Source organism: Triturus cristatus, chromosome 3_1 (genome assembly GCF_964204655.1).
Source record: "Triturus cristatus chromosome 3_1, aTriCri1.1, whole genome shotgun sequence".
Lineage (NCBI taxonomy): Eukaryota > Metazoa > Chordata > Amphibia > Caudata > Salamandridae > Triturus > Triturus cristatus.
In genome coordinates, this window is record NC_140583.1 from 1155726084 (window position 1) to 1155751758 (window position 25675).

General features: G+C 45.8%; 1 protein-coding gene across 1 annotated transcript; it reads left to right on the forward strand.

The window, feature by feature from the left end:
* Window positions 1–269: 269 nt before the first annotated feature.
* Window positions 270–25372, forward strand: LOC146861667 (uncharacterized). Its single transcript, XM_085646260.1, has 4 exons — window positions 270–1053; window positions 1726–1826; window positions 4422–4915; window positions 25297–25372. The coding sequence occupies exons 1-4, from the start codon at window positions 270–272 to the stop codon at window positions 25370–25372; spliced, it is 1455 nt and encodes a 484-aa protein (XP_085502386.1).
* Window positions 25373–25675: the final 303 nt, after the last annotated feature.

Sequence of the window (25675 nt, forward strand, 5' to 3'; positions counted from 1 at the left end):
GACCTGAAGTTGCTCACACCAGAGGGACCTGCAGAAGCGGCTACCGGACCTGTTGCTTTGTCTTTATATATTCACGAACTTCTGTTTCCCCTTTCTTTTGATGGACTTTATCAGTTACCCCTAAACAACCATACCCTTTACCTGCAATAAACAACCAGCATAATAACTTCCGTGTCGTTAGCTCTTGTCCTAAAAGGGTCGATCATAGGTCAGGGTGGCCAAACAACTTACAGTGGTGTCAGAAGTGGGATTTCATCTGAGGCTTGAAGATGACACAACCCGTGACCCTACAGGACATTATCACACAGCTAGCTGAGGGTCAGCGACACTTGCAACTAGTCCTGGAACAACAAAATCTAAATGCACAGAAGGAAAGGGAGTCATTTCAGAAGGCCATGACCGACCAGGCGTCGCTATTAACAAACAACCAACAGGTGCAAGACACAGCTATACTAAGACTTACGGATGTGATAGCCCACACCAGGGTGCATCCGCACGTCCCTGGGAGTGTACTACAGAAATTCCAAGAAGGGGAGGACCCTGACTATTTCTTTACGAACTTTGAAAGAGTAGCTACTACTGCTGCTTGGCCCCCAGAGCGGTGGGGTCAGTACATCGCCCCACTGTTGTCAGGCGAATTGCAGGCAGCCTACCAAGCGGCCAACCCTGCTGGTGTGACCCCCTATCAAGACATAAAAAGGGCCATTTTGGAACGACTGGGATGTGATCACGAATATTATAGAGCCCGGTTTCGCAAAGAAAAATGGGTGACTGGTGACAATCCCCGAGCCTTATTCTACCGCATTAAAGATTTGGGGACACGATGGCTTCAACCCAGCACGGCCTCAGTAGAGGAGGTGGTAGAGAAAGTGTTCTTAGAACAATACTTGGAAGCTCTACCATATAATACGAGAGCCTGGCTGAAACAGCATTCGGCCTTGACTCAACAAACAGCCATTGAACTTGCGTGTGCATACCACAGATCACCGGACTTTAAAGCTCAAAACCCTAGAGTCCCGATGACTTCCCTCAAAACCGCTACCAAATCCACCAGTGAAGGAGACAGACGACCCTTGTCCATTACAAAACCAGTTCCCAAATCCACTCCAAAACCAACGTCAGCACATCTAGGCCCTCAGTGTTTTCGGTGTGCTGAGTGGGGGCACATAGCTCGGAATTGTCCCTTGAACACCGATCACCCCGAGCCCATGGAGGTCGGGTGGTCCCGAGGAAGGGTGTTACTAACAGGAGGCACTAGACAGAGATACAAGAAAGGTGTTAGGATAAATGGGAGACCTAGTGACGCTTTATTAGATACGGGTTGTCACCATACAGTCGTGGCCAAAGAAATCCTTCAGGGAGCAAAAGAGTGTGAGGGAGAAACGGTATTAGTCTCCTGTGTTCATGGTGATGTACGGTCCTATCCCTTAGCTGAAGTCTTACTAGAAATAGACGGATACCCCCAAGTGAGAAAAGTGGGAATAGTACCTGGGTTACCCGAAAAAGTATTGTTAGGTACCGACCTTCCCCTTTTCCATGAATATTTAGCCGGGCTCATGCAATCGGGAGACGAACAGGACTGGCTACACAAAGCCCCGTTCCGTACCGAACCTATATCCCAGCCCCAAGACAGAGAAAAAAAATCCCGTAGCGAGAAAAGAAGGGACAGAGAAAACTACGCTCTGACCAATCCTGGTATGTTTTCATGTATGCTTTCTTCCCCAGATGACATCAATACTCCTGCCCGCAGCTTTCGAGCGGCACAGAAAGATGACAGCACCTTGGTACAAGCCTGGAAGCACGTTCAGGAAGTTGACCCCAACAAGGTAGGCCCATATTTTTTTATAAAAAAAGGTCTGCTTTATAGAGCCGTTGGTGGTCCTGGACGGAGGTGTGATCAATTGTTGATACCGATAGCATTTAGAGAACAGGCCCTACAGTTAGCACACAGCCAGACGGGAGGGGGTCATTATGGCCAAGAACACACCCTGAAATACCTGTTAGAACGGTTTTATTGGCCAGGGGTATATCAAGAAACCGCTCGATTTTGTGCAGCTTGTCCCAAATGCCAAATGATCAACCCTTCCAAAGACAAAAAGGTACCTCTGTGTCCGTTACCCATCATTGACATTCCCTTCCAGCGGGTAGGCATGGATCTAGTGGGTCCCCTTATTAGATCAGCAAGGGGACACCAGTATATTTTAGTCTTGGTGGACTATGCAACTCGCTACCCCGAGGCTATACCCCTCACCAGCATGACCACTACAGCCGTAGCCCAGGCCATGGTATCATTCTTTTCTCGAGTAGGTTTCCCGTTAGAACTGTTAACAGACCAGGGAACCCCTTTTATGGCCAGATTGATGAAAGACATCTGTAAAATACTAGGGGTACGCCAAATCCGAACCTCAGTGTACCACCCACAAACGGATGGTCTGGTGGAACGGTACAACCGAACCATCAAGACTATCCTAAAGAAACTAATTGGGGACACCGGAAGGGACTGGGACCGGAAGTTACCTTTGGTACTATTTGCCATCAGAACACACGTACAAAAATCCACAGGATTCAGTCCTTTCGAACTCCTGTTTGGACGTACACCTCGCACTCTATTAGACATGGCCGCGGAACAGTGGACGGAAGAGGAGGACGAAGGGAAACCTGTGTTAAGTTATGTACACACCTTGAAGGAAACCTTAGCGACTCTATGGGACACTGTCCATCTAAATATGAGAAAGCACAGGCTAACCAAAAAGAACAGTATGATCGTGCCAGCCGAATGAGGGAGTTGAAAGTGGGAGATAAGGTGTTGATTCTGTTGCCCTCTTCAGATAAGAAACTGTTGGCAACATGGCAAGGCCCCTATAGCGTGACCCAGAGGGTCACTCCGGTTTCTTACAGAATAGCGATACCCCACACTAACAACCAAGGGCAAACATACCATATAAACCTTTTAAAGAAGTGGGAGGAGAAGCAGGCCTGTACCGGAGAGGATAAAGGGATACAACCGGTGTGTCAAGTGACCCTCAATAAACCATTGGAAATATGCATGGAAAGGGAGGGGATGTCCAGAGAAGACATGCCCCAGATGGGATCTAAAACAACTTCCAAACAAAGAGCACAAGTATGTGATCTGTTGAGTCAACACCCAGGGTTAAGTTCGGGGAGCCCAGGACGTACCTCAATAGTATCACATGACATTGTTACACAGGAAGGAATAGTGGTGAACCTCAAACCATACAGGATACCACAGGCTAGGAGAGAAGCCGTAGAAGTAGAAGTAGAGTCCATGCTCCAGGCGGACATAATCGAACCGTCTCACAGTCCATGGCGGTCACCCATTGTATTAGTGCCCAAACCGGACGGAAGTCTTCGCTTTTGCATAGACTTCCGCCAGGTGAACGCCCACTCCAAATTCGACAATTACCCAATGCCCCGGGTGGACGAATTAATCGAGAGGTTGGGTGGGGCACGAGTCATGTCCACCATCGACCTGACAAAAGGTTATTGGCAGATTCCGTTAACAGAATCAGCCAAGGAAAAGACTGCATTTTCAACCCCGTCCGGACTCTATCAATTTAAGGTGATGCCGTTTGGTCTCCACGGAGCACCTGCAACGTTTCAGAGGCTTATGGACGTTCTATTGAGAACACACCGGGACTACGCTGTCGCCTATTTAGACGACATAGTGGTGTATAGCCCCGACTGGGACACACATTTAGCTCATCTCAATAACGTTTTTAAAACCTTGAGGCAAGCGGGTCTTACTCTAAATCCAAAGAAGACCACTCTAGGAACACACCAAATCGAATACTTGGGCTACACTATCAGAGAGGGCTCGATTCTACCACAACACAACAAATTAGAAGCTATACAGAAGATTCCCCGCCCTTCTACAAAAAAAAGAAGTTAGAGCTTTTTTGGGACTGGCGGGTTACTATCGCAGGTTCGTCCCACAATTCTCCGAGCTGGCGAGCCCCCTCACGGACCTCCTGCAGAACAAAAACAGCAAGACCAAAATAGAATGGGGAAGGAGGCAGGAAGACAGTTTCAGCGCACTAAAGACTGCCCTGTGTAGTGCCCCGGTTCTGTCCTGTCCGGACTTCAATAAGTCCTTTGTACTACAAACCGACGCCTCGGATAGAGGGATAGGGGCTGTACTTTCTCAACCAAATACTCAAGGGTTCTTACAACCCATATTATTTTTGAGTCGGAAATTATTCCCCAGGGAAACCCGATATGCCACCATGGAGAAAGAATGCTTGGCCATTAAGTGGGCCATAGAATCACTACAATATTACCTGTCGGGAAGACATTTCTTTCTCCTAACGGACCATGCACCCCTGACCTGGTTAGCCACCAATAAGGACACCAATGCCAAAATACTGAGATGGTTCTTAGCATTACAACCTTTTTCGTTTCAGACTATACATATTCCCGGGCGTTTGCAAGGCAATGCGGACTACCTCTCCCGATTTCCTGTAACTGAATGGCCCGATCGGCCATCCCGGGGAGAAAGGCAGTGTGATACGGACAGTGCCGGAAACGCCTTTCCCGTGCCCTTCAAGATGGCGACGTCCAAATTCCAAGCGGAGGACGGTGGCGGTCTAGTCTTCCGGGTAGGGGCGGATGTGACGTCCCGCACGAAGACGAGAGACGCGAGGGAGGCGGAGACAAAAGGGGAGGAAGAGGAAGCGAAGAGGAGGTTGGAGACGACGGAGGAGAGTGAAGGAGTGACGGATCCAGAACTGGTACCAGGGAGAGAACAAAGGACCGAACAGCAGAGCCGGAGTAGCAGAGAAGAAGACGCGACGGGCGGCGAGGCCCCAGCTGGTACCGCTACCGTGTCCAGTCGTCCCCCGGAGAGCCAGGACGCCGAGACACCCAATGCTACGGTCCTGGAGGACTGTAGCTCCAGGTCAGTGTCTTTCTTGAACTCTTTAAAACGCTGGACTGGGAGGGCGAAAGCGGGGAGAGCAAGTAAAAGCGGGCACTAGTTAGGTCCGTCCTGCTCCTCACATTTCCCTTCCTCACAAACCCTGGTGAATAGATGCATAGGTGGTGGGTGAATCACACAGTCACGAGAGTCAAGACTTTGTTACTGACGGGTGGTTCTTTCTGTGTTTCCTTTATCTCCCGGGGACGCCAAAACAAACCTGAGGACCTCTCAAGGAACTGACCTGAAGTTGCTCACACCAGAGGGACCTGCAGAAGCGGCTACCGGACCTGTTGCTTTGTCTTTATATATTCACGAACTTCTGTTTCCCCTTTCTTTTGATGGACTTTATCAGTTACCCCTAAACAACCATACCCTTTACCTGCAATAAACAACCAGCATAATAACTCCCGTGTCGTTAGCTCTTGTCCTAAAAGGGTCGATCATAAGTCAGGGTGGCCAAACAACTTACAGGGCCTTCCAAGGGCGTTCCTTCCTAATAGCGACTCGCTATCCTATGTAAGAATGTTTTGCAACCCCAATTTCGGTCGCAAGAAACTCGCAATTTACCGCCCTCTTCAAGAGGGTGGTGAAGCACTCGCAAAAGGTAAGGGGTCCCCAGGACCTCCAGGATTCTTTTTACATATTACAATGATTTCTCTGGTCTGTGGTAGCTGAGCATCCTTTCTAATTCTGTGTTCTCCTCTTTGTGCTGCAGTGAACACCAAGACTCTTGCTTCTCTTGTAGGTCCACTTCAGAATCATGGAATTCCTCTCCATCATTATCTAGATGATTGGTTGGCCTACTACCATTAGAGTGATCGGACTATTCAGAATATGTGAATAGTGGTTTACCTGCTTCAGATGCATGGCTTTCTAATCAACTGGGAAAAATCATCACCAGATCAAATGCATGACATTGAGATCATAGAGACCAAATTGTGTACCGGACTGCAAGATATAAAAGCTTTATAGTCTAATATATTTCCAACTGCATCAAGATCGATCCTAGATACTATTATGGTTGAAGGCGCAGGGCAACATTACAGCAACCTTGGTAATGATTGCTAGGGCCTGATTTCATCTAGGTCTGGTGGTTTGCCATGCAATAGAGTTTTTGAAACTCAGCTCACATGATTTCAAGATATGCTTTAGACTAGATCTAGTCTTTTGAAAGGAATGTCTCTGGTGGTTAGAACCCCAATTTCATCAATGAGGAATGCCTTTATATTCTTTTTGCTTCACAGATGATGACAATTGATGCCAGTTGTCGGGATGGGGAGACAGTCTGGAGTCCATATCTTTGCAGGCATGTCGGTCTTCTATAGATTTGAGACACTCTTAGAAATGGATATAGTTGAAAGCCATTTGGAAAATTATTTTGAGTTTTGCATTAATGATGTTCAGAATGGACAATATTACAGTAGTGACAGTTATAAACAGCTGGGGTAGACTAATTTCAGGATTCTATTAGGCATTGCCCTTCAATATTTTGCAGGGTGCTGTGCAGCATATGATGTTCCTCAAGGTGATTTACATTAGGGGGTACACGAAACAGTGGACGAACTAAGCAAAGTCCTTCCATCGTCTCAAGGCTGTTGTTGGAGTCTGGACGTTTTCAAGGTAACTTGCAAGAGATGGGTAGTACCAGGAAAGGACTTAATTTGCAGATCATGACAATGTTCTTGCCCCCCTCTTTTGTTTCTGATTTCAAGTGTAGGGAGCTTGGGGGCAGGTGTCCTGGTCAGCCCTAAGCTGGAGGGTCTCCCTTATGCCTATGACCCTTTTTTCTCTGATTACAAAGGTGTTGACAAAGACCAGAAGGGAAAGGGCCTTTGTCATCCTGATTGTTCCATCTTGCTCTCAACTGGTTTCTTCTTTATTGTCTGATGGTGAAGGGAACGGAGTGGATATTTCCAGCTATACCCTTCTCCTCTCCTCCTCCCATCCTGATTCACCTCCTCTATCTGCTTAGAAGTTGAAGGAGTAGGACTGAAGAAGAAGTGTTTACCTAAGGAATTGATTATTACATATTATTTAGGGTCAATGAATGGATTGACGAGTTTCAGGTATTATCTATCTATCAAGCTGGCTTTCGGTCACATGTAAGCACAATTGACCAGGTATTCAGGTTTATAATGATTTATTGGAGAACGGTCATTTTATCGGGGGGGACTCTGTTTGCAGCTTTTGTAGATTTAAAATCTGCTTTTGATTTAGTGCCCCGTAGCAAGTTGTGTGGGATTTTCTCAAGGAGGTAGGTATGCCTTTGGCGCTCCTATCCCTCATCGTCAAACTTCATACCTCTAACTATGCACAAGTTAGATGGGGACAACAGGGTGAGTTAACCGATAAATTCCCTGTAGATAGGGGCGTAAGGCAGGGGTGCGTTTTAGCACCGACACTGTTCTCCTTGTTCATTAATAGGGTATTTCCTACTTTGCAAACTATCCAACCGATGCTCCTTCATTAGATGGCTCTAAGGTCCCACTTCTTATGTTTGCAGATGATACGCTTATATTGTCTAAAACACAATCAGGTCTGCAGCGGGCCATAGATAGATTTATGGTCTTTTGTAATAATCATGACCTGGCTATTAATGTTGACAAGACTAAGTATATGGTGATGCATAAAAACAAAACAATTAAGAGTAAAATGTCAATGAATGATATACCCCTAGAACAAACTGACACATTTACATATTTGGGGATCACCGTGGGCAGAAGGTTGACTTGGAAGTCACAAATAGATTTACTTGTTCTCAAACATAACCAACTAGCTGGTGCCTTACTGAAAGAACATAGAGCTTCGTATACAAAACCGGTGGGGCCTGCCATTGCCCTGTATAAAGGGAAAATAAGAGCATCAATTATTTATGGGGCAGAGATATGGGGTTTCGATAATTTATCCCCCTTAGTCATAGCCCAAAATAAGTTTTTGCGCTCATTGACCGCCCTTCCTCAGTCAACACCCATTCAGCCTTTATTGTTAGACTTGGGCTGTAGGGCGTTTGACGATGATGCTGGATTTAGACCTCTCTCCTATTGGAGAAGACTGTGGACTACACCTGAGCTTCTATCTTATACTAACGCAATCTGGTATATTAAAGACCTAGATAAGCATAGGAGAATATCCTGGCTCCAATACATAAAAAGTGGTTTGCATGATATGGGACTGGGCCACCTGTGGTTAGATTCTAGGGGCAACCAATTTCCTAACAAATTGGATTTCAAAGTCTTATATTGGGAATCCAGGCTTAGGAAATCATGGTCAGTGACAAACAGCAGTTCACTATCTGGCCTCTTTATGGATCACAAGTACATAAGTAGTTTTGAACCTTACTGGAATTTTATCTCCAGACCAGATGATCGCACACTATATCATCAATTTAGAGTGGGGTCTCTCCCTCTCAACTCTTATAGGTATAAATGGAAGGGTGGTCATGATAGGTTTTGTCCCACATGTTTAACACAGGAAGAGTCAATTACTCATGTTCTGTTTGTGTGCCCTGCCTTTGTCCATCCCAGGCGTAAATGGCTTAAGCCGATTTGTTCTAATTTAGGCACTAGATCGCATAAAACAGCATTGCGTATTTTGAGAACTAATACTCGAGAGGACATAGTTATTGCAATGGCCAAATTTTTGAGCTGGTCATGGGTCATTCGCAGATCTATTGAGAAGAGGATTATTCCTCCAGAACTCCCTATTCTTGATATTTAATTGTATAAGCGGCCCAGTCATTTTTAGTTATTATTAATTTTATTATGCAAGGAAAAATCGCTATGCTGGTTTATTTATGCTCTAGTAGTGCTCTCTTGGGCTGGACCCAGATAGAGATATTCTATATTTACAAGGACTTTAGACATTGTGTCTTTTTTATCTTAAATTTACATTTGTATTTGCATTGGCACTACTTCTTATTTTTCCTTTTATTCTGTCGCAGTGTATCTTTCATGATGTAATAATCGAATAAAGATTCTTTGATGATGATGATGAAAACACAATATCACCTGCAAGGGTATCCTGGCGCAGAGCAGGTGTGTGTGTCTCTAGCCCTGCCTATGGTAGGTTGGATAATTGAAAATCCAGGTCTTCAGCTTCTTGCGGAGTCCGAGAAATGAGGAAGAAGCCCTTATGTGGCATGGGACACCGTTCTAGGCTTTAGGAGCAATGTAACAGAAAACCTGTCCTGCTGAGCAGAGATATTTAAGTGGTTGATGGAAGGAGATGCGGCTGTTATGGTAGGTGGGGGATAGGTTGTGTAGTGCCTTCAATGTGTGTGCAAGGAGTTTGTATTAGGATCTAGGGGAGCTTCAGAGGTGTAGTGTGATGTGAATTCTATGTGGGAGGTTGAGGATGTGTCTGTCTTCCAAGTTCTGGATGGGTTGTAGTCCTCTAGTGAGTTGGTTGGTGATCCCAACATAGAGGGTGTTCCCATAATCCAACTTACTGGTGGTTAAGGCGTGACAATTTTTCCAGTGGTGCTTGAAAGATCTTCTTCAGCATCTTCAGGGTGGGGAAGCAGGATACAGTGATTACATTGACTTGAATGGCCATGTCAAGTTGGCTGTCAGTGATTATTCTGAGGTTCTTGGTGTGGGTGGGGTTCCAAGTTCAGCCAGCCACCAGTTGGAGTCCTAAGGCGACGTGTTCTTGCTGATTCCGAAAATCACTACTGTCTTGTTGGCGTTGAGCTTGAGGCAGTTGGCTTTCCTACAGTTAGTGACTTTGATCATGCTGGTGTTGAACTTGTTTCTTGTGTTGGGGCTCTTGTCCGGTATGGGAAGAGTATGAGTTCCACTTCACCAGCATAGTAGAGGATGTTGACGTCATGTGTGTGAATGACATTGGCCAGAGGGATAACTTACATGTTGAAGAGAGTGTGGCAGAGAGAAGAATCTTGAGCTACTATGCAGATTAGTTTGCGGGCTTCCGAGAAGAAAGGTGCTAGGCTAACAGTTTTTGGTCTACACGTTAAGAAGGAGCAGATCCTATTTAGAATGGGTCTTTGGATGTCTGTCTTGTGCAGGTGCTTGATGAGAATGGGGTGTGAGACGGTTTAAAATGCTGTAAAGAGTTACAGGAGAATGAATGTTGCCTTGTCTCCTTTGTCAAGGATTATGGGGATATCTTTTTTTAACACAAACTTTATTGCATTTTTGTTATGGTAAACAGTTGACATTACAGGAGAATGCTGTCCATCACATGAGCATATACAGTATAATGCAATGTATAACAATAATTATCGTATTGTAGATGTTGGCCTCCAGGCTGACTCGTATCAGAACATATACAGTAAGAAACAAAGGACAAACAAATTATGTAATCAAAACACCCCCACACCCAGATCCCAAACCAAATAAAACTCCTAGGTGTCACCTGAGTGCCATCACTACAAACAAGAAGTGGGGGAGTGCCAAAGTGGGTGTAGTGCAATATATTCATGGACTTAGTGAATGTCCGTGTTGATGGGCCTTTTATATACTGAATCCCCCAGGGTATTATCTCTTCTGGACAAATGGATACATTCTCATTGGAAGTCTGTAACACCTCCAGGATCTGGATCTTGTGCCTTAAAGCTCTCTAATAGCATATCACATTCCATAGAAATTGGTGATTTGCAGCGTTCCCTATACTCCCGCCAGAGGGCTAAGCTTTCGGCAAGGCCCCACTGATGAAGTTCCTCCTGCCGTTCTTGTGGCCATACAGGACTTCAAGCATCTGGTGAGAAGGCGCTTCGCCAGCAATAGTGCCAAGTTTGTCATTGCACCCCTACTTTGAAACCTCTAGGGCTCATGGGCAACCCAAGTATGCAGCATTCCATAATATCCCATTGGGCATGGCCTGTGACTTCACCCAACGCAGTGGCTACTCCTGCACAGAATTCTGATAGTTGTGGGCAGGCCTATAGTATGTGGAGCAAGTCCACCCCCCTCTACCCGGCAACGGGGGCATATCGAGTATGCAGCAGAGTATATGCGGTTGATTTTATGAGGCGGTAAGTATGCCCGGTGTAGAATGTCAAGACACTTTTTTAGGGTATTCTAGCAGAATCCCTCATTCCATGTCAGAGACTGCCCTGCCTAAGTCCATCTCCCATCTCTCCCTTAGTGTTGTAAGTGGTGTCATAAGTTGGTCTTGGAGGCCTCACACCGAGTTTCGACCATGCCCCATTGTGTGCAACGCCCACAGTAGCTCATGATCATCTGCTTCCCAAAGTTTACGTACGTATCACAAGAGACTGGCATGAGTTAGGAAGAGGGTGTCTGGGAGGTTGTATGTGTATGAAGTCTTCGTGTGTCATAAGAGAGCTTTCTGCAAACAGGTCACCCACCGTGGTGATCCCTTCTCATTTCCAGAGTGCAAGCCCCTTACTCGTTAAGGTGTCAAAGGCCTCTCAGGGGTACGTTGAGTGCATAAGGCGCCTGAACCCAGTTATACCTCATTGCTATTTTCTAGTACGTCATTTGCAATGTGTAACAGTAATTTATGTGTGGGCAGTGTCGGGACGCCAGGGCACAGCAGGCAGTGCAGCTGGTCACGCTCTAATTGTGCCGCTGTAAAATCAATTTCCAACAGATTATGGCCAGTGAGCCAGTATGACAACCACTGCAGTTGCCCGGCTATACAGTACGCTTTAAAGTTGGGAGCCCCTAGTCCTCCTTTATCTGTTGGAAGTTGTTGGAAGAATCATGTAGGGATTACAAATGGTAAATTCACAAAATGGTATAGAAGGCGTTGCAACATAACCATTTTGGCCAGTGCCAGCCGTCCAGCCACGGACAGGGGCAGTGCATTCCAAAAGGCCACCTGTGATCTGAGCACAGCAATTGTGCATTAAAGGTTGCCTTCTAACGAGTCAGGGCCATCTTTGTATATATGAATTTTGAGGTACTGGAAGGTTGCAGGAGCTACTGGTATTGTGTATTCCCCAAGGTACAGGGTAGGCTCTGCAAACATGCCCGTTAAGGAGTACACATACGATTGACCCAAAGGTAGATAGCATTTGGGCCATTTCTATCTGCACTTCTCGGATGTCATTGAAATACACAACCCTTTTGTCTGCATATAGCTAAATTGTATAGACTCTGTTGTCCACTGCAATCCCTCTATGCCCCACTTCCTGTCTAATTCTTTAAAAAATAAAATGTATAACTCTTTCTTGCAATGTGCTCAGCATACATTACCAATCCAAAATACTTTATTGCGATTGTTTAAAATCATAAAAGTACAATCATAAAACAGAATTCATTTAGAGTACATATTCCAATTAATACAAAAGGCCAGTGTCAGAGGTCAGGATATCAAGGTAATTTATCAGTAGGCTGACCCCTTTTAAAACCAATAAATCAATCAGTATTATTGCTTATTAATTTCCTACGAATTATCCACATTGCAAACAAAAACTTAGAAACTGCAACCACAACAAGTGGATTTGTATCGCTTCTCAGAATCCTAAAGAAGTCATGGTAACTCCTAATACCCAAGTTTAAACATAACTGTATGATCCATTTTTTTCCGAATACCGACATATGCTGGGCAGAAAAGCACGACATGGATCATAGTTTCCAGTTCGGTTGAACAACCAGGGCAAGTGTGCTGGAAACCGCCCACCCATCGATCGGTAAATGAATAAAGAGGGAGGGTTCCATATGTAAACTGTAGATATAGCTTCTTTGCTAGAATTGGCTGGATAACATCAAGGTCGGGTACAAAGGCGTAGTATGATTTAACATCTAAGAAAGCATCAGTCAGACTAGATGGTTTAACTGAACTATAAACTTTCATTAAAAAGTAATCTTTAAATGTTAAGGCAAGAGATTTTTGGGAGATGCCTAAAGTAGAATTCTCTGGGTTAACCCAGAGATAAGCAAGGTCAATGTGAGTTAGTGTCTGCCTAACATACTGGAGCCAAGGGATCTTATCGGCCCCAAGTGAACCCAGGATTACTTTCAATTCGTCTCTGTAGCACGCCAGCTCAGGTGTACTCCAGAGCCTTCTCCAGTACATCACCGGCCTGGCGGCAACGACCTCTGAGATGGAACGGATGTTGAGATCCAACCTCAGTGGCATAAGCGGCGTGTTGTTTGGAAGGGTTAAGAGTTTCCTGATAAAATTGTTTTCTGTACTGACCAGGTCTTTTGCACGGGTATGGCCCCATAATTCAGCCCCGTACAGTGTAGAGGACCTAGATTGCACACAGTAGATTTCAAGAGGGGCACTTATGATTTTTGAACGACATTTCTTGTAAACTTTGAGGATGCCCCCCGCAGCCTGATTAAGTTTTAGATTAGCTTTACGCATTTGGGGGGACCATCCCATTTTATCGTTCAGGGTCAGACCTAGGTACTCGAATATGGAAACCCGATCCAGGGCGATACCTTCCATTTTGGGGTGTGGATAATTGGAGGATTTTACGTTAAAAGCCATATACTTTGTTTTACCTATATTGACCACCAGGTTCCTTTTTTTACAGAAATTGGTAAACTGGTCCAACACCCGCTGCATACCCATTGGGGATTTTGACAGCAGCAGGCTGTCGTCTGCAAACATAAGGGCAGGATATTTTCTAGAGGCCAATTTTGGTGCGTCAATATCAGTAGTGTCCAAAAGGTCGTCAATGAGCCCATTAAGAAAAAGAGAAAACAGGGTTGGGGCAAGGACACAGCCCTGTCATACTCCCTTTTCAACTGGGAATGGGCCAGTCAGGTTGCCGTATTTTCCATAGCGGACTCTAGCGTAGGTCCCATCGTGGAGAATCTTCAATTGGTAGCATAAGTATGGTGGGGCCCCCATGGCTAGCAGTAGGTTCCATAGCTGATTACGATCCACCATGTCGAATGCAGATTTCAAATCCACGAAGGTCATATATAGACTACCCCCATCCAATATGACATGTTTCCAATAAAGGATCTGGGGCCTAAATAATTGGTCCATGGTTGATATTTTGGACCTGAATCCCGCTTGAAGTGGGGTTAGGGTATTATTCTCTTCTATCCAATTCTGTAGCCGTTGCAAGAGGAGCCTAGAATAAATTTTCTGGCTCACATCTATAAGGCTTATAGGCCTATAATTACCTGGATCAAGGGGGGATCCCTTTTTGAAAATGGGGATAATTTCCGCACCCTTCCAGGTTGATGGTACCGGTAAGCCTTGCAAGATGGCGTTAAAAAGGATTTGAAGGTAGGGGGCCCAGACCTTCCGTTCGTCTTTATAAAGGTCCCCGGGAATCCGGTCTAACCCGGGGGCCTTGTTCACTTGGAGCTGATCCAGTGCCAAGATCCACTTCTGATAGCGTCCAAGGGGGAACAAGCCAAGATGGATCCATGGCCATTAAGATAGCGGGGGGATCATCTCTCCTAGTTGTATTAATGGAATACAAATTTTTAAGATGAGAAGCCCAAGCGTCTTCAGAAACATTGGGATCAATCAAAGTGTTGCCCTCCGGTTTCCTGAAGTGGACAAGGTTCCAAAAGGATCTTGAATCTTTTGCCACAAGAGCTGATCTCATAGCAACCCATCTTTCCTCTTCCCACTCGGTTTTAGCAGTAAGAATTATCTTTCTATATGCCCGCCTTGCTTCCAGGATGAGTGGGAGGTTGCCTACCCTAATGGCCTGTAATAGGTCCTGTTTGGCTAGCCTGCAGCCCTTTGTGAACCAGGGATTTTTATTACCCGGCTTCTTTACATTGACTGCGCCTATAGTGTAGAAAAATCCACGCAGTGTTTCAACAAGATCCTTGTGTATTTTAACCAAATCCATGGTTCCATCAGCTACAGAATTATAACCATCCATTTTAAACACCTTTTCAAGTAGAGGGAGTATTTTTAGATACAAGCTGGCAATTTGCCATATCGGACTGTTTTATAGTAAGCCAGCGAATCCTCTTCCCCCCTTGAATGACTCTTAGGTTTCCTGCTGGGAGGGGGTCTATAGCTGACCCTATGTTCAGTAATTGAAAATTTAAAGCAACTGTCAAGGGATCATGGTCACTCTCAGTTCGTCTAGTTATCTTAAAATCCAACACTTTGGGCCACAGATCTAGACTGACCAAGACGTAATCAATCACAGATTCGTGACCCATTCCCCTGTAGGTTGACTGCCCCGGTATATCCCCGTTAAAACGTCCATTACACGCTCTCAAAGAGAATGAGTAAATAAGGGAGGTAAGCTGAAGGACCAAGGGGGTCCAACGTTTGACTGCATACATACTAGTGGGTGGTATAGATCTAACCTCATCTTCCTCGAGTGAAATTGGGGTTTCTCCAGACAGGGGCTCGAAGTGACAGTTAAAGTCTCCTCCGATCATCAACATAACATCGTCTGGGAAGGATTCCAAGAGGATTGACAAAGAATCGAGAGTAGATGATGTACCACCCCCACGAGTAGGGCGCGAATAAATGTTAATAAGTGCAATCTTTGGGGTCTTTCTCCCAATTCTCCCAATTTTGAGTCAGTATGATTGTATTACTGGGCAATCTCACAACAGGTGGTAGAAAGTCCCTTCCCACCCACACCCACAGAGAGCGCTATCAGTGTGGCCCAGTTGGTGTAGCACTGTCCTAGCGTAGTAGGTCCGGTGTAAGACCTTATTGCTACCTCTCTCAGGCCCCGTATCACCTCCACCCAGTCTTCATCGTCTAGACGGCCCAAGTCGCCCTCCCATGCAATCCTCAATGGTCCCAGGAGGTCTGGGGAGTTATTTGTTATAATCCTATAAATTAACCATATCGCTTTTTCAGCTAATGGGTCTGTCAACAGGTGGTCTTCTAAGGGGGATGTCTCTTTCAGTTCTTACCCCTCTCTAATATGTCCCCGAAGGGCGTGCCCCAGTTGTAATTATTTCAACCAATCACCCTTCCCCATATCATATTCTTGTTATAAGGTGTTAAATGTGATATATGCCAGCACGTGCCACATGTCACCGAGACATTCCAGGCCCAGCAATTTCCATTTACAGAAACTGCACAATTCTTCACTTTTCAAAGTTGATCATAGTCCCATAGCAGGGTCATCTTTGTTAATTTCTTCTATCCTAGCCCAGGAAATTTGTTTGCCACGTGCCATACTCTTACCACTATCTGTCTGTGAATCGGGAGCCCCTGGGTCGTATCCCCATTTTATAAAAGGGGGAGGTACCTCCCGGCTCGCATAGCCTCTCTATCCAGTCTCCATGCTGGGTCTGCTCGATCTCCAAATGCCCAATCATTTACCGAGACTAGTTGGGAGCACTGTTCCCGTTAAGGTGCGCGCACGCACCTCTGTTAACGTGAGCGCGCACTGCCGTATGTGCAGCGCGCACACACCCACGACATCCCGCGAGTGAATCGCGCTGCTGCTTTAAAAAAGCGAGCAGCGCGAAAATCACTCACTTCCTGGATGCGGTGTCGGGAGTGAAGGTAAGGCGGGGGTTGGGGGCTTGCGGCTGTCGGCACCTGCGGGGCAGATTGTGGGCTTTTAAGTATTCATGTTAATCACAGCCCCATCACGAGCTGTGATTAACATAAATACTTAAACAAAAGCCCACACTCTTCCCCACCAGGCCCGGTTCCAGCCAAACAGGAGCCTTGGCCCTCGCAGTAAGGGCTTGACGGCATGCGCGCAACGCCATGGGGCTCAAAGTGCTGCAACCCCCCCTCGTGTGTGTCAGCCCGGGACGAGACAGCTTCCCGGGCGCACACAGACAGCTTTAGAGATTATCGCAGCCACACCCGAGTACTTAACAGGTCTTTAAAAGACTATTTACATGTTAACCTGGCTTTATTTATTGTTTCACCCCTTCATCTCCACATGGCGAAAGGCGACAAATCCTTTCTTTGACAATGGTAACCATTGCCTACTGTTCTGCTGCGTGGATTTTTCTTTTTCTATGCAGCGCAGGAGAGAAGAAGTTTATTTATACCTATTTACCTTTCCTGACCCCTGCAGCGGCTTATCACATCAGGCTGTGACACAAAGTTTGACTAATAGAGTAGGTACGAGAATGTGTTACTACATTTATTTTCTTTTTAAAATCTGCACAGTGTGTGCTTCATTTAAACAGTTTTTATCATTATCATGGCCGATGCAAGACAACAATAAGACAGTACACAATGCCCAGATAACACTGGTGATCCTGCTGGAGAGCAATCATTTGTCTGTCTGATGAACTGTATTTATGGGGATAGCTCGGTGGGTTACTGCCTTTGTCACAGAGACCCTTGTGTTACTTGCAGTTCAGAAGTTACAATCCTAACATAGGACAGTGACCAATGAACTGTCATCAAAGAGCTGCAGACAAACATGAATGGTTTAGTTAGAACTTGGCTTTCTTTTGTTTTGTGATATAGTTAGAACTTCCGCAGTCTTTCATTATTCTAATGTTGCTAAAATGAGTATGTTCGGGCAGATATACATTTTTATCAGTAAAGCTGACCCCCATGGAATACTCTTTAAATCCTAAGGTTGTGTTTCCCCAGACCAAACCCTCTTAAAATATACTGCCCACCAGTATGGATGACATGTGATTCCTACACCTTGTAATCCTCATTGGCTTATGTGACATTCCCTGTAGACTGATTTACATACTTGTATGATTCATTGTCTCTGTATAATGTGTGCGTGGTGTAAAGTACTGACACACACTACACTGATATGAGTAGCGCTATACAACAAATGAAATGCATATGAGAGAGGGGCTAAGTAAAGATGAGGGGCACTGTTGGAGGGTGGCAGTGAGGGAATCCGAGGAGGAGGTCATAAGGGGTAGGGGCTATGGGGAGATGAGGGGCACTTGTGGAATGTGGCAGTGAGGGAATCCGAGGAGGAGGTCAATAGAGGGGGCCATGGAGGGATGAGGGGCACTGTTGGAAGGTGGTAGTAAAGGTATTTACGGAGAAAGAGGTTATTGGTGTGGCACCAAAAAATACTTTCGTATCAGCGCTGAAGCCGGCCCTGTCATGGCCTTTCTGTTTTTGTTTATTTAATTAGCAGTCGGGTCATAAGGGCTACTGTGGAACATACTTTAAAGTGTGTGCTAATTATATTTACTGCTATATTCAATGTTTTAAGTTTGTAGGCGATTTTTACTAATGTTTTTACCGGGAAAAATGAAAGTGGAGTCCTATGGTGCCTGATATGGGGCCAAGGTCAGCTGTGAGATAAGGTGCACTGGAGAGGAGTAGTGGATAATCAAGCCTGTATGGAGTGCGTTGCATAGTCTGGGGTCAGGCGGAGGTAGTAATGAAGAGTGATTCTCTCTGAAGGCTCGCACAGAGGGAGCCCGAGAAGTGTCACTTGCCTGATACTCCCACCTCAGAAACCTCCTCTTCCCAATAAAGAAACATTACATGGAAAAAGCACTTTTTGAGAGTGATAATATTTAGAAATTGATTTGGAAAAAAGTGCGTTATACTGGGCCTTGTAAGACTAAGGAGGGGCCGGAAGCAGGCCTGCCTAGACATATATGCGACAAATCAAGCCCGCAGTGGCCCACCCAAATGCACCCTTGGCCCACCCAAATAAAAATTCCTGGAGCCGGGCCTGTTCCCCACTTGGCGCTTTACAAACAAAAGAGTAGAGCAAGTTTAAAAACCCAGCATGTACTTTCAGAAAGTACACGTTGTGTTTTTAAACTTGCTCTTCTCTTTGCAAGCTGCAGCCCCTCTCCCCTGTGGTACCTACAGCATAGCAGGAGGTATGGGGTCGAAAATGCAGAGCTTGAATTCTAGCTAGTCACTTTGTGGTTTGAGACGTACAGAGGTTGGCTGTTATTTAGGCATCTATTTTAGTATTTGAGGAACTCCCTTGAATCGGCTGCCCTACTGTTCCTTGTTCTGTGTTTTGTTTAAACTTATCTTCAATTAAAGCATGATTGAAGGTTATTCCTCTTGATGCTGATTTTTAAATTTCAGGCTGAATTTTTCTATTTACTGTTCAAAAACACCCTTACGTTCTTACAATCAAAAGCTATGTTACTCTTCCGCTCGAATGGTCTGTCGCAGGTTTTCTGCCATTGCAATGAATGGAAATGCAGCTCTTTGATAGTTAATAGCTTACTGTTCTATATTAGGATTCAAACTTCTAAACTGCAAGTAACAAAAGGGGCAACATTTCCCCACCCAATGAACAGTGCTCCAGTTAAGAATCTTTAATAAAATCTTATGATGGTACCACCGTTGGGGGCATATTATCAAGAATGGCGTTAAAATTATCGCCGCTTTAGCAGCAGGAAACTACCGCTAAAGCGGCGATAATGGGCTTGAAATTATGCCCTTGAGCATTCCAATAGAAGCCCAGGTTCACACCAGAACATGGGCTTCTATTGGAATTCTCAAGGGCATATTATCAAGCCCATTATCGCCGCTTTAGCGGCAGTTTCCTGCCGCTAAAGTGGCGATTATTTTAACGCCGTTCTTGATAATATGCCCCTTGGAGTCTTGTGCTTTTCTAAACCTGAAGTGTCCTTGCCTGTGTAACCAATTAATGTCATGGAGTGTTTATCTAATTTGCAAACCGACCTTAAGACCCTTAACATGGTGCTGTATGTGTAAAAATGCATCATCTTTTCACTTTTTAAAGTAAACGTCTGGAGTGACATTTGGCGCTGCACACGCGCGCGGTCTGGTTCCTGGCGCACATAGCCAAGGTTGCAGCGCACAGAGACCCTCCACTGCCGCACACAGAGGAAAAAAATTAGAGGGAACATTGGTTGGGAGGCCCGGTAATAAACTCTAATATCAGGAACTGCTAGCCCCTCTTCATTAACCCCTCTCAATAATTTAAAGTAGTGCTATGCGTGGGGCTCCTCTGCACCACGGCAAGGATCGAAGTTCAGCTTCCACCCATTGAAAAAAGGTGCGTGGATCTCATAAGGTGTGTTTTGTAGAATATATAGCAGAAACTGGAGTACCATCATTTTAAATAGGCCTGACCAACCCATTAGTGTAAGTGGTAATGTCTGCCAGCGCTTTACATCTCCTATGAATCTGTCTAGTTGTATCTGTATGTAAAACTCCTGGGTGTCCCTAGATATTTGAAGCTCTGTGTCTCAACTGAAACCTTGCATCTAGATGTCTTATCAGGAACTCCCCCTACCAGCAGGAAAAGCAGGGATTTATCCCAATTTATGAGGTATTCCGAGTAGTCCCCATAGATATGGAAAATCTGGAGGATCCTATCGATGAACTGTCTTGGTTTTGTTCTATAGAGTAAAATATCGTTTCATATAAGGAGATGTGTTCATCCCACCCCCACCCCCCCCCCCCACCCCGACCGGGATGCCCCATATGAAGGGATCCTGCCATGTCCAGGCTGCCAGTAAGTCCAGTGCCAGGGCAAACAGTATAAGAGACAGGGGGCATCTCTGCCTCATCCCTTTCTGTGGAGAAAATATCCTAGACAGTGTGGCGTTAACACATACTCTTGCCAGTGGTTGGTGGTAAAGAAGTTTAACCCAAACGATGAAATTCCGTTAGAAGTCCTTGCAGCCCAACACAGCAAAGTAATTCCACTACACACTATCAAAAAGCCATTCTGGCGTCCAAGGATAAGACGGCTGCCGGGTCAGGGAGACCTGGGTCTATCATTTGAAGGACCCCGAACAGTCGTCATGAGTTCAGTCTAGTGCCTCTATGAAGCATAAATCCGGATGTATGAGGGAGGTAAGCACTTTGCATAAATGTATGGATAGGACCTTAGCTACCACTTTGTCCTCGTAATTAAGTAGGGGGATTGGTTGTTAGGACCCACAATCTAACAGGGATTTAGCTTCTTTGGGAATTACCACCATGACAGCCGTCCTTTGGTCCTCGGGTAGGATACCTTTAGTTCTGGACTCTGTGTACATACCAAGGAGATGTTCCGCTGTTTTATTCAGCATTCATTTAAATAACTCTATCAGCAAGCCCGTTGGTCCCAACGCTTTTCCTGATTGTAGGGAATGTGTCGCAGCTTTAACTCCCTCAACTGTCTAGTCACCCTCCAGCATTCCCATTTCCTTGGTGGACAGGTGTGGTAGGTCTATATCCCACAGAAAGTCTCTACAGTCCCCTTCTGTCTTTCCCGATGAGGAGGTCTACAGTGATTCATATTATGTGGCAAATGCCTCTGCTATCTCTTTCCCAGTCTGGTAGCTTCGTCCAATACTATCTCAGGGAACTTTTTGCCACTCGTCTTCATCTTGTCTAACCACAGCAGTAGTTTGCTGGCTTATCCCACATGTCATATAATCTATGCTGGGTAGCCAATGCCTGCTCTTTGGAGCTTTCCTCCAGCAAGTCTCGTAATTCCAGCTGATGCAGTTTTAACTGATGTCTCACTTCTGATGACGTCGCCCCTCTCTCTCCCACCCGGGTCTCTAAGTTGGATATGGTGACATCTAGGGTTAGGCACTGTAGGGCCTGGGCTTGCCCCTAATCACTGTTTTAAACGCCTCCTAAAGCGTCACTTTTGAGTCCACAGAACCCACATTGTCTACAAAGAAGTGCTCAGCACCTTTTCTAATTGCGGATTTAAATGTATTGTCTAGTGGTGGGATGATGACGTCTCCAGATGTTGCACAGACCCAAGGTCACGAGAAAGTCTCCCAGTGGGCCCACACTCCTCCCCAATGCTGCTCCCCCCAGAACATCCATCTCAACTGACAATATATTGTTAATGTCTCCCCCTACAATCAGTGGGTCACCGGGAATTTAAGGAGCCAGGGACCCAGCACGTCCAGTGTGGAAGTCTGTAAATCTAGTGGGATGTATACCGAAGACAAATTAAGCTTCCGCCACTTCCACTGGCCACTCACTGCTGCAAACCTACCTAGGGGGTCTGTACACGTCTTTATCAGGATGAAAGGGAGTGCTGTCTTACACAGTATTCCCACTCCTCTGGAGGGTGTTATAAAAGAATGGGACAGATTAGCTCCGGATCTAGCCCTTGTGCTCCGTGACAACTCAGCAGGTTGTGCCCGAATGTATGTACCCCACAAACCAGGAACCAACACGGCAATTAAAGAAAGCGCCCGAAAACTAAACGCCTTACGTAGAACACACAGAAAAACCGGCTCTGACCAAGACAAAAGGCGATTAAAAACAGCCGCAAAAAATCACTCAAAAATGGTGTGGGCTGCTAAGCGCGAACACTTAGATGCTCAATGGCTGCGGATTTTTGATCTGTTAAGTCCTTGTAAAACCCAAGAGTTCTGGAGCTATTTAAACACCCTTGCTCAAGGTCATAATCACAGAGAAAACTCTCTTGATGCACGTTCTTGGATCAGTCACGTACAGACATTATATCAAGACGACCAACATAGTCTCCACTCAAATAATGACCATGCTGGGACTGGCGAACCAGACTCTTCCGCCAAATTTAAAGTTGACCTTGAGACAGCTTCAGTCACCAGAATTTTAAAAAAATCAGACACAACGGAGCTTCGGGTCCCAACGGCTTGCCCGGCTCTCTGTTTAGGGCACACATAGAATTCTGGTCCGCGACTCTGACGCTTCTCTATGCAGAATGCCGGCTTCTAGGGGATGTGCCAGACTCCTGGAGAGGGTCGCTCCTTCACCCAATCCAATAAGAAAGGCCCAAAATCCAACCCGAACAATTATCGCATGATCGCTCTTCTGGACATCGAGGGCAAGGCCTACGCCAGTTCCATCTTGGTAGAGTTAACCCACTGGGCAAGTTCCGAAGGTCTTTTACCATTCTTTCAAACAGGGTTTAGATCTGGGGCATCGACGATTGATAACATAATAGCCCTTTCTTACCTGGCCCATCAAGCAGTTATTCGCAAAGGCCTCCCTCTTTTCGCATGCTTTATTGATTACTCAGCAGCGTTTGATGGTGTAGACCGAACAATCCTTTGGAAGAAGCTGGCACTTTGGAACATTAAACCTGTGCTGTTGAAAGCTATACAATCATTATACCATAAAACGTGGGTCAGAATTAAACTCTCCAATACCTCAGCAACAGAGAAAATAAAAACAGACCGGGGTTTAAAGCAAGGGTGCGTCTTAGCTCCGCTCTTGTTTAATTTGTATACCGCCGACATGGGCCAAGCCTTGACAGGAGCAGCACTTGCCACGCAGAGGATCGGGGACACCAAGATACAGCTCATCCAATATGCCGACGACCTGGTACTTTTAGACCACACCAAAATAGGTCTACAAAAAGCTCTGTCGGCCTTGGCAATCTACAACGCGGCCCACAAACTGGTGGCCAACCAATCCAAATCTAAAGTTGTCATCTTCGGCCATCACCCGAAAAAGAAATTAGCAAGATGGAGCCTTGGCCAGCTGACTCTGGAAAGCGCACAAAAATACAACTACCTGGGCGTTTGGCTCACCGAATCCGGGCGTCCGTGTGCTCAACTGCACAAAATTCAAACAAAAGGGAAATGTATTACTTACGCTCTCTGCAAATTACAAGCTACTTTGCACAGCCCAACCACGACGGCCATCCGAAGAGTCCTACGCGCAAAATTAATGCCCGCTCTCACTTACGCTCAACTAGCATTCCCTGGAAAACTAACGAAAGAACTAGAAAAAATTCATTGCATTGCTCACAAAAGGTTGTTTCACCTACCTGCGTGCACCCGAAACACATTGGTGCGCCTAGAATTCTCTTTGAACCATCAAATGCTGGAAGAGACGGCCTCTCTGTGTAAATACTACTTTCTTACTATTGCGGCCCAAGAGAAATCTATGAAGGCAGTTTTAAAACATATCTTCTGCGAACCTGGGAACCCATGGTCAACTGCCCTCGCAGCCGAAGCAGTCCAGCTCAAATTAGCCTTGGAGAATTGGAACCCTAAGATCATTATGTACTCCGCCATCAAATGCACACTTAAAAAACAAGTTCGCATCCTCTCTCGCGCTCTAGACCTGGAACTGTTGGACAAAAAAGGCCTCCATGAAAGTCAAACCCTGCCACAAAAAGGGTTCAACTCCAAACACCATCTCACGCAGGCCGTGGGCAGAGCAGCCTTACTTAGGATCTTGGCATCCAGATTACATCCTCTGCCACTTCAAGAAATATACAATACCAAACGGAGAAAAACGGCGACCAAGGGCTGCCGGCTCTGCAATTACAAACACGAGTCTTTGGCCCATCTTTTATTTTGTTGCCCGGCCTTGCACACAGCCCGCAGTCTCTATCTACGGCCAATTCTATTACAACTGGGCACCCGTACAGCCAAGGAGGCGATCTCTCAATTGTACACATTGAACACAGTAAAACACATGACTTCGTTTGGCAAATTCATCAAACAGACTCGATTATTGCTTACGGCTCCACCACTTAGAGACCCAGTCAATTGCAAGCCTGCTTGACGTCCACGGATTTTAATTATTGCCTTCTTTTAAATGCTGCTATCTTTTTTACAACTTTGTTATATGCTAAAGTTTTATGTTATGGTTTTAAGTAACCAGCAATAAAATATTCATTCATTCATTCATTCATTCACTCCTCTGGAGCGCGCCAACAGTGTATAGCCAAATCTATCCAGTGCTCCACAACGATTACCTCGTAGATGGGTTTCTTGCAGCAAAATATTATCTGGTGCGTGTCTCCTAATAAATTGCATTACCACTGTCTGTTTGATCCTGCCATTAAGGCCATTGACGTTCCCGGACCACGTTTTTATCATGTTTACTTGGGTTTCAGGGATCCTCTGAGTCCATGGTAGCCCCATCTCTATCGAGCCCTCTTTGTATTGTGGTATAACTGTTTCCCCTTAGTCCCTCTCTGAGCACTTAACTTTCTCTTTTTCATATCACAGTAACAACGCAAACTAACCCAACAGTCCCCCCCACACCCCACCAAGCTGCCCTGATAAATTGTCTGTGAATTCCCCAACTTCCCAACCTACAGAGTGCCTGTCGCCCAACCAACAACATACTCCAAGTACAATAAGGGGTGTCTCGGCCACGCCAAAAATCATCTAAAACAGTTACATGTGTTATGCCCCTGTTGAATCAATCATCATTTTGCAGTCTCCCTGGTACAGGGTTTAACACTTCCCCAGTCATGTAACTGCTTACAGTACCAGTGTCCCTGTTATTGCCCTTACTTCGCTCCAACCCCAGTTCTGGGCACTCTTACCTGCTGGACGGGCATGTTGGTCAGTTCGTGTGATCCCCACCTGTACTCTGATGAGTCTCTGGAGCATGCGCCGCCTCTTGCTGTTCCGACTGCACCCCGATCTTCCTGCTTTAATCAGGTTCTCCTCCGAAGCGTTTTGGTCCCTTGCCTCTTGTCAACTGACTGTACGCCACCCCTCCAGCCACACCCAAGCCTCCTGTGGAGAGACGAAATGTCAGGTTTTATCCTCGGCGATTATACGGAGTGTCACCAGAAAAAGCATCATGTATTTGATTTCTTGTTTTCGAAGTTCCCTCTTCACCGCCTTGAAACTCCTCCACTTTCATTGGACCTGCAAGGTGAAGTCTGGAAAGAAACTGATCTGAGTGTTCTCAAAGTGTATGTCTTCCTTAGCTCTGGCTGCCTGGAGGATTGCATCGCGATCACAATAGTTGAAGATCTTCGCGATTATTGTTGTTGTTGGGGGAGCTCCTGGTTTTGGCGGGGGGAAAAGGGCCCGATGCCTCCTCTCGACCGAGAAGAATTTGGACAGTCTCTTAGGCCACAGCGTGTTCAGTATGCAGTCCTAAAGGAAGAGGTCCACACTTGGGCCTTCCGCCTCCTCCGGGACCCCACCACCCTGATAATGTTCCTTCTCGCCCTCCCTTCCTGATCTTTGAGCTTGAGTG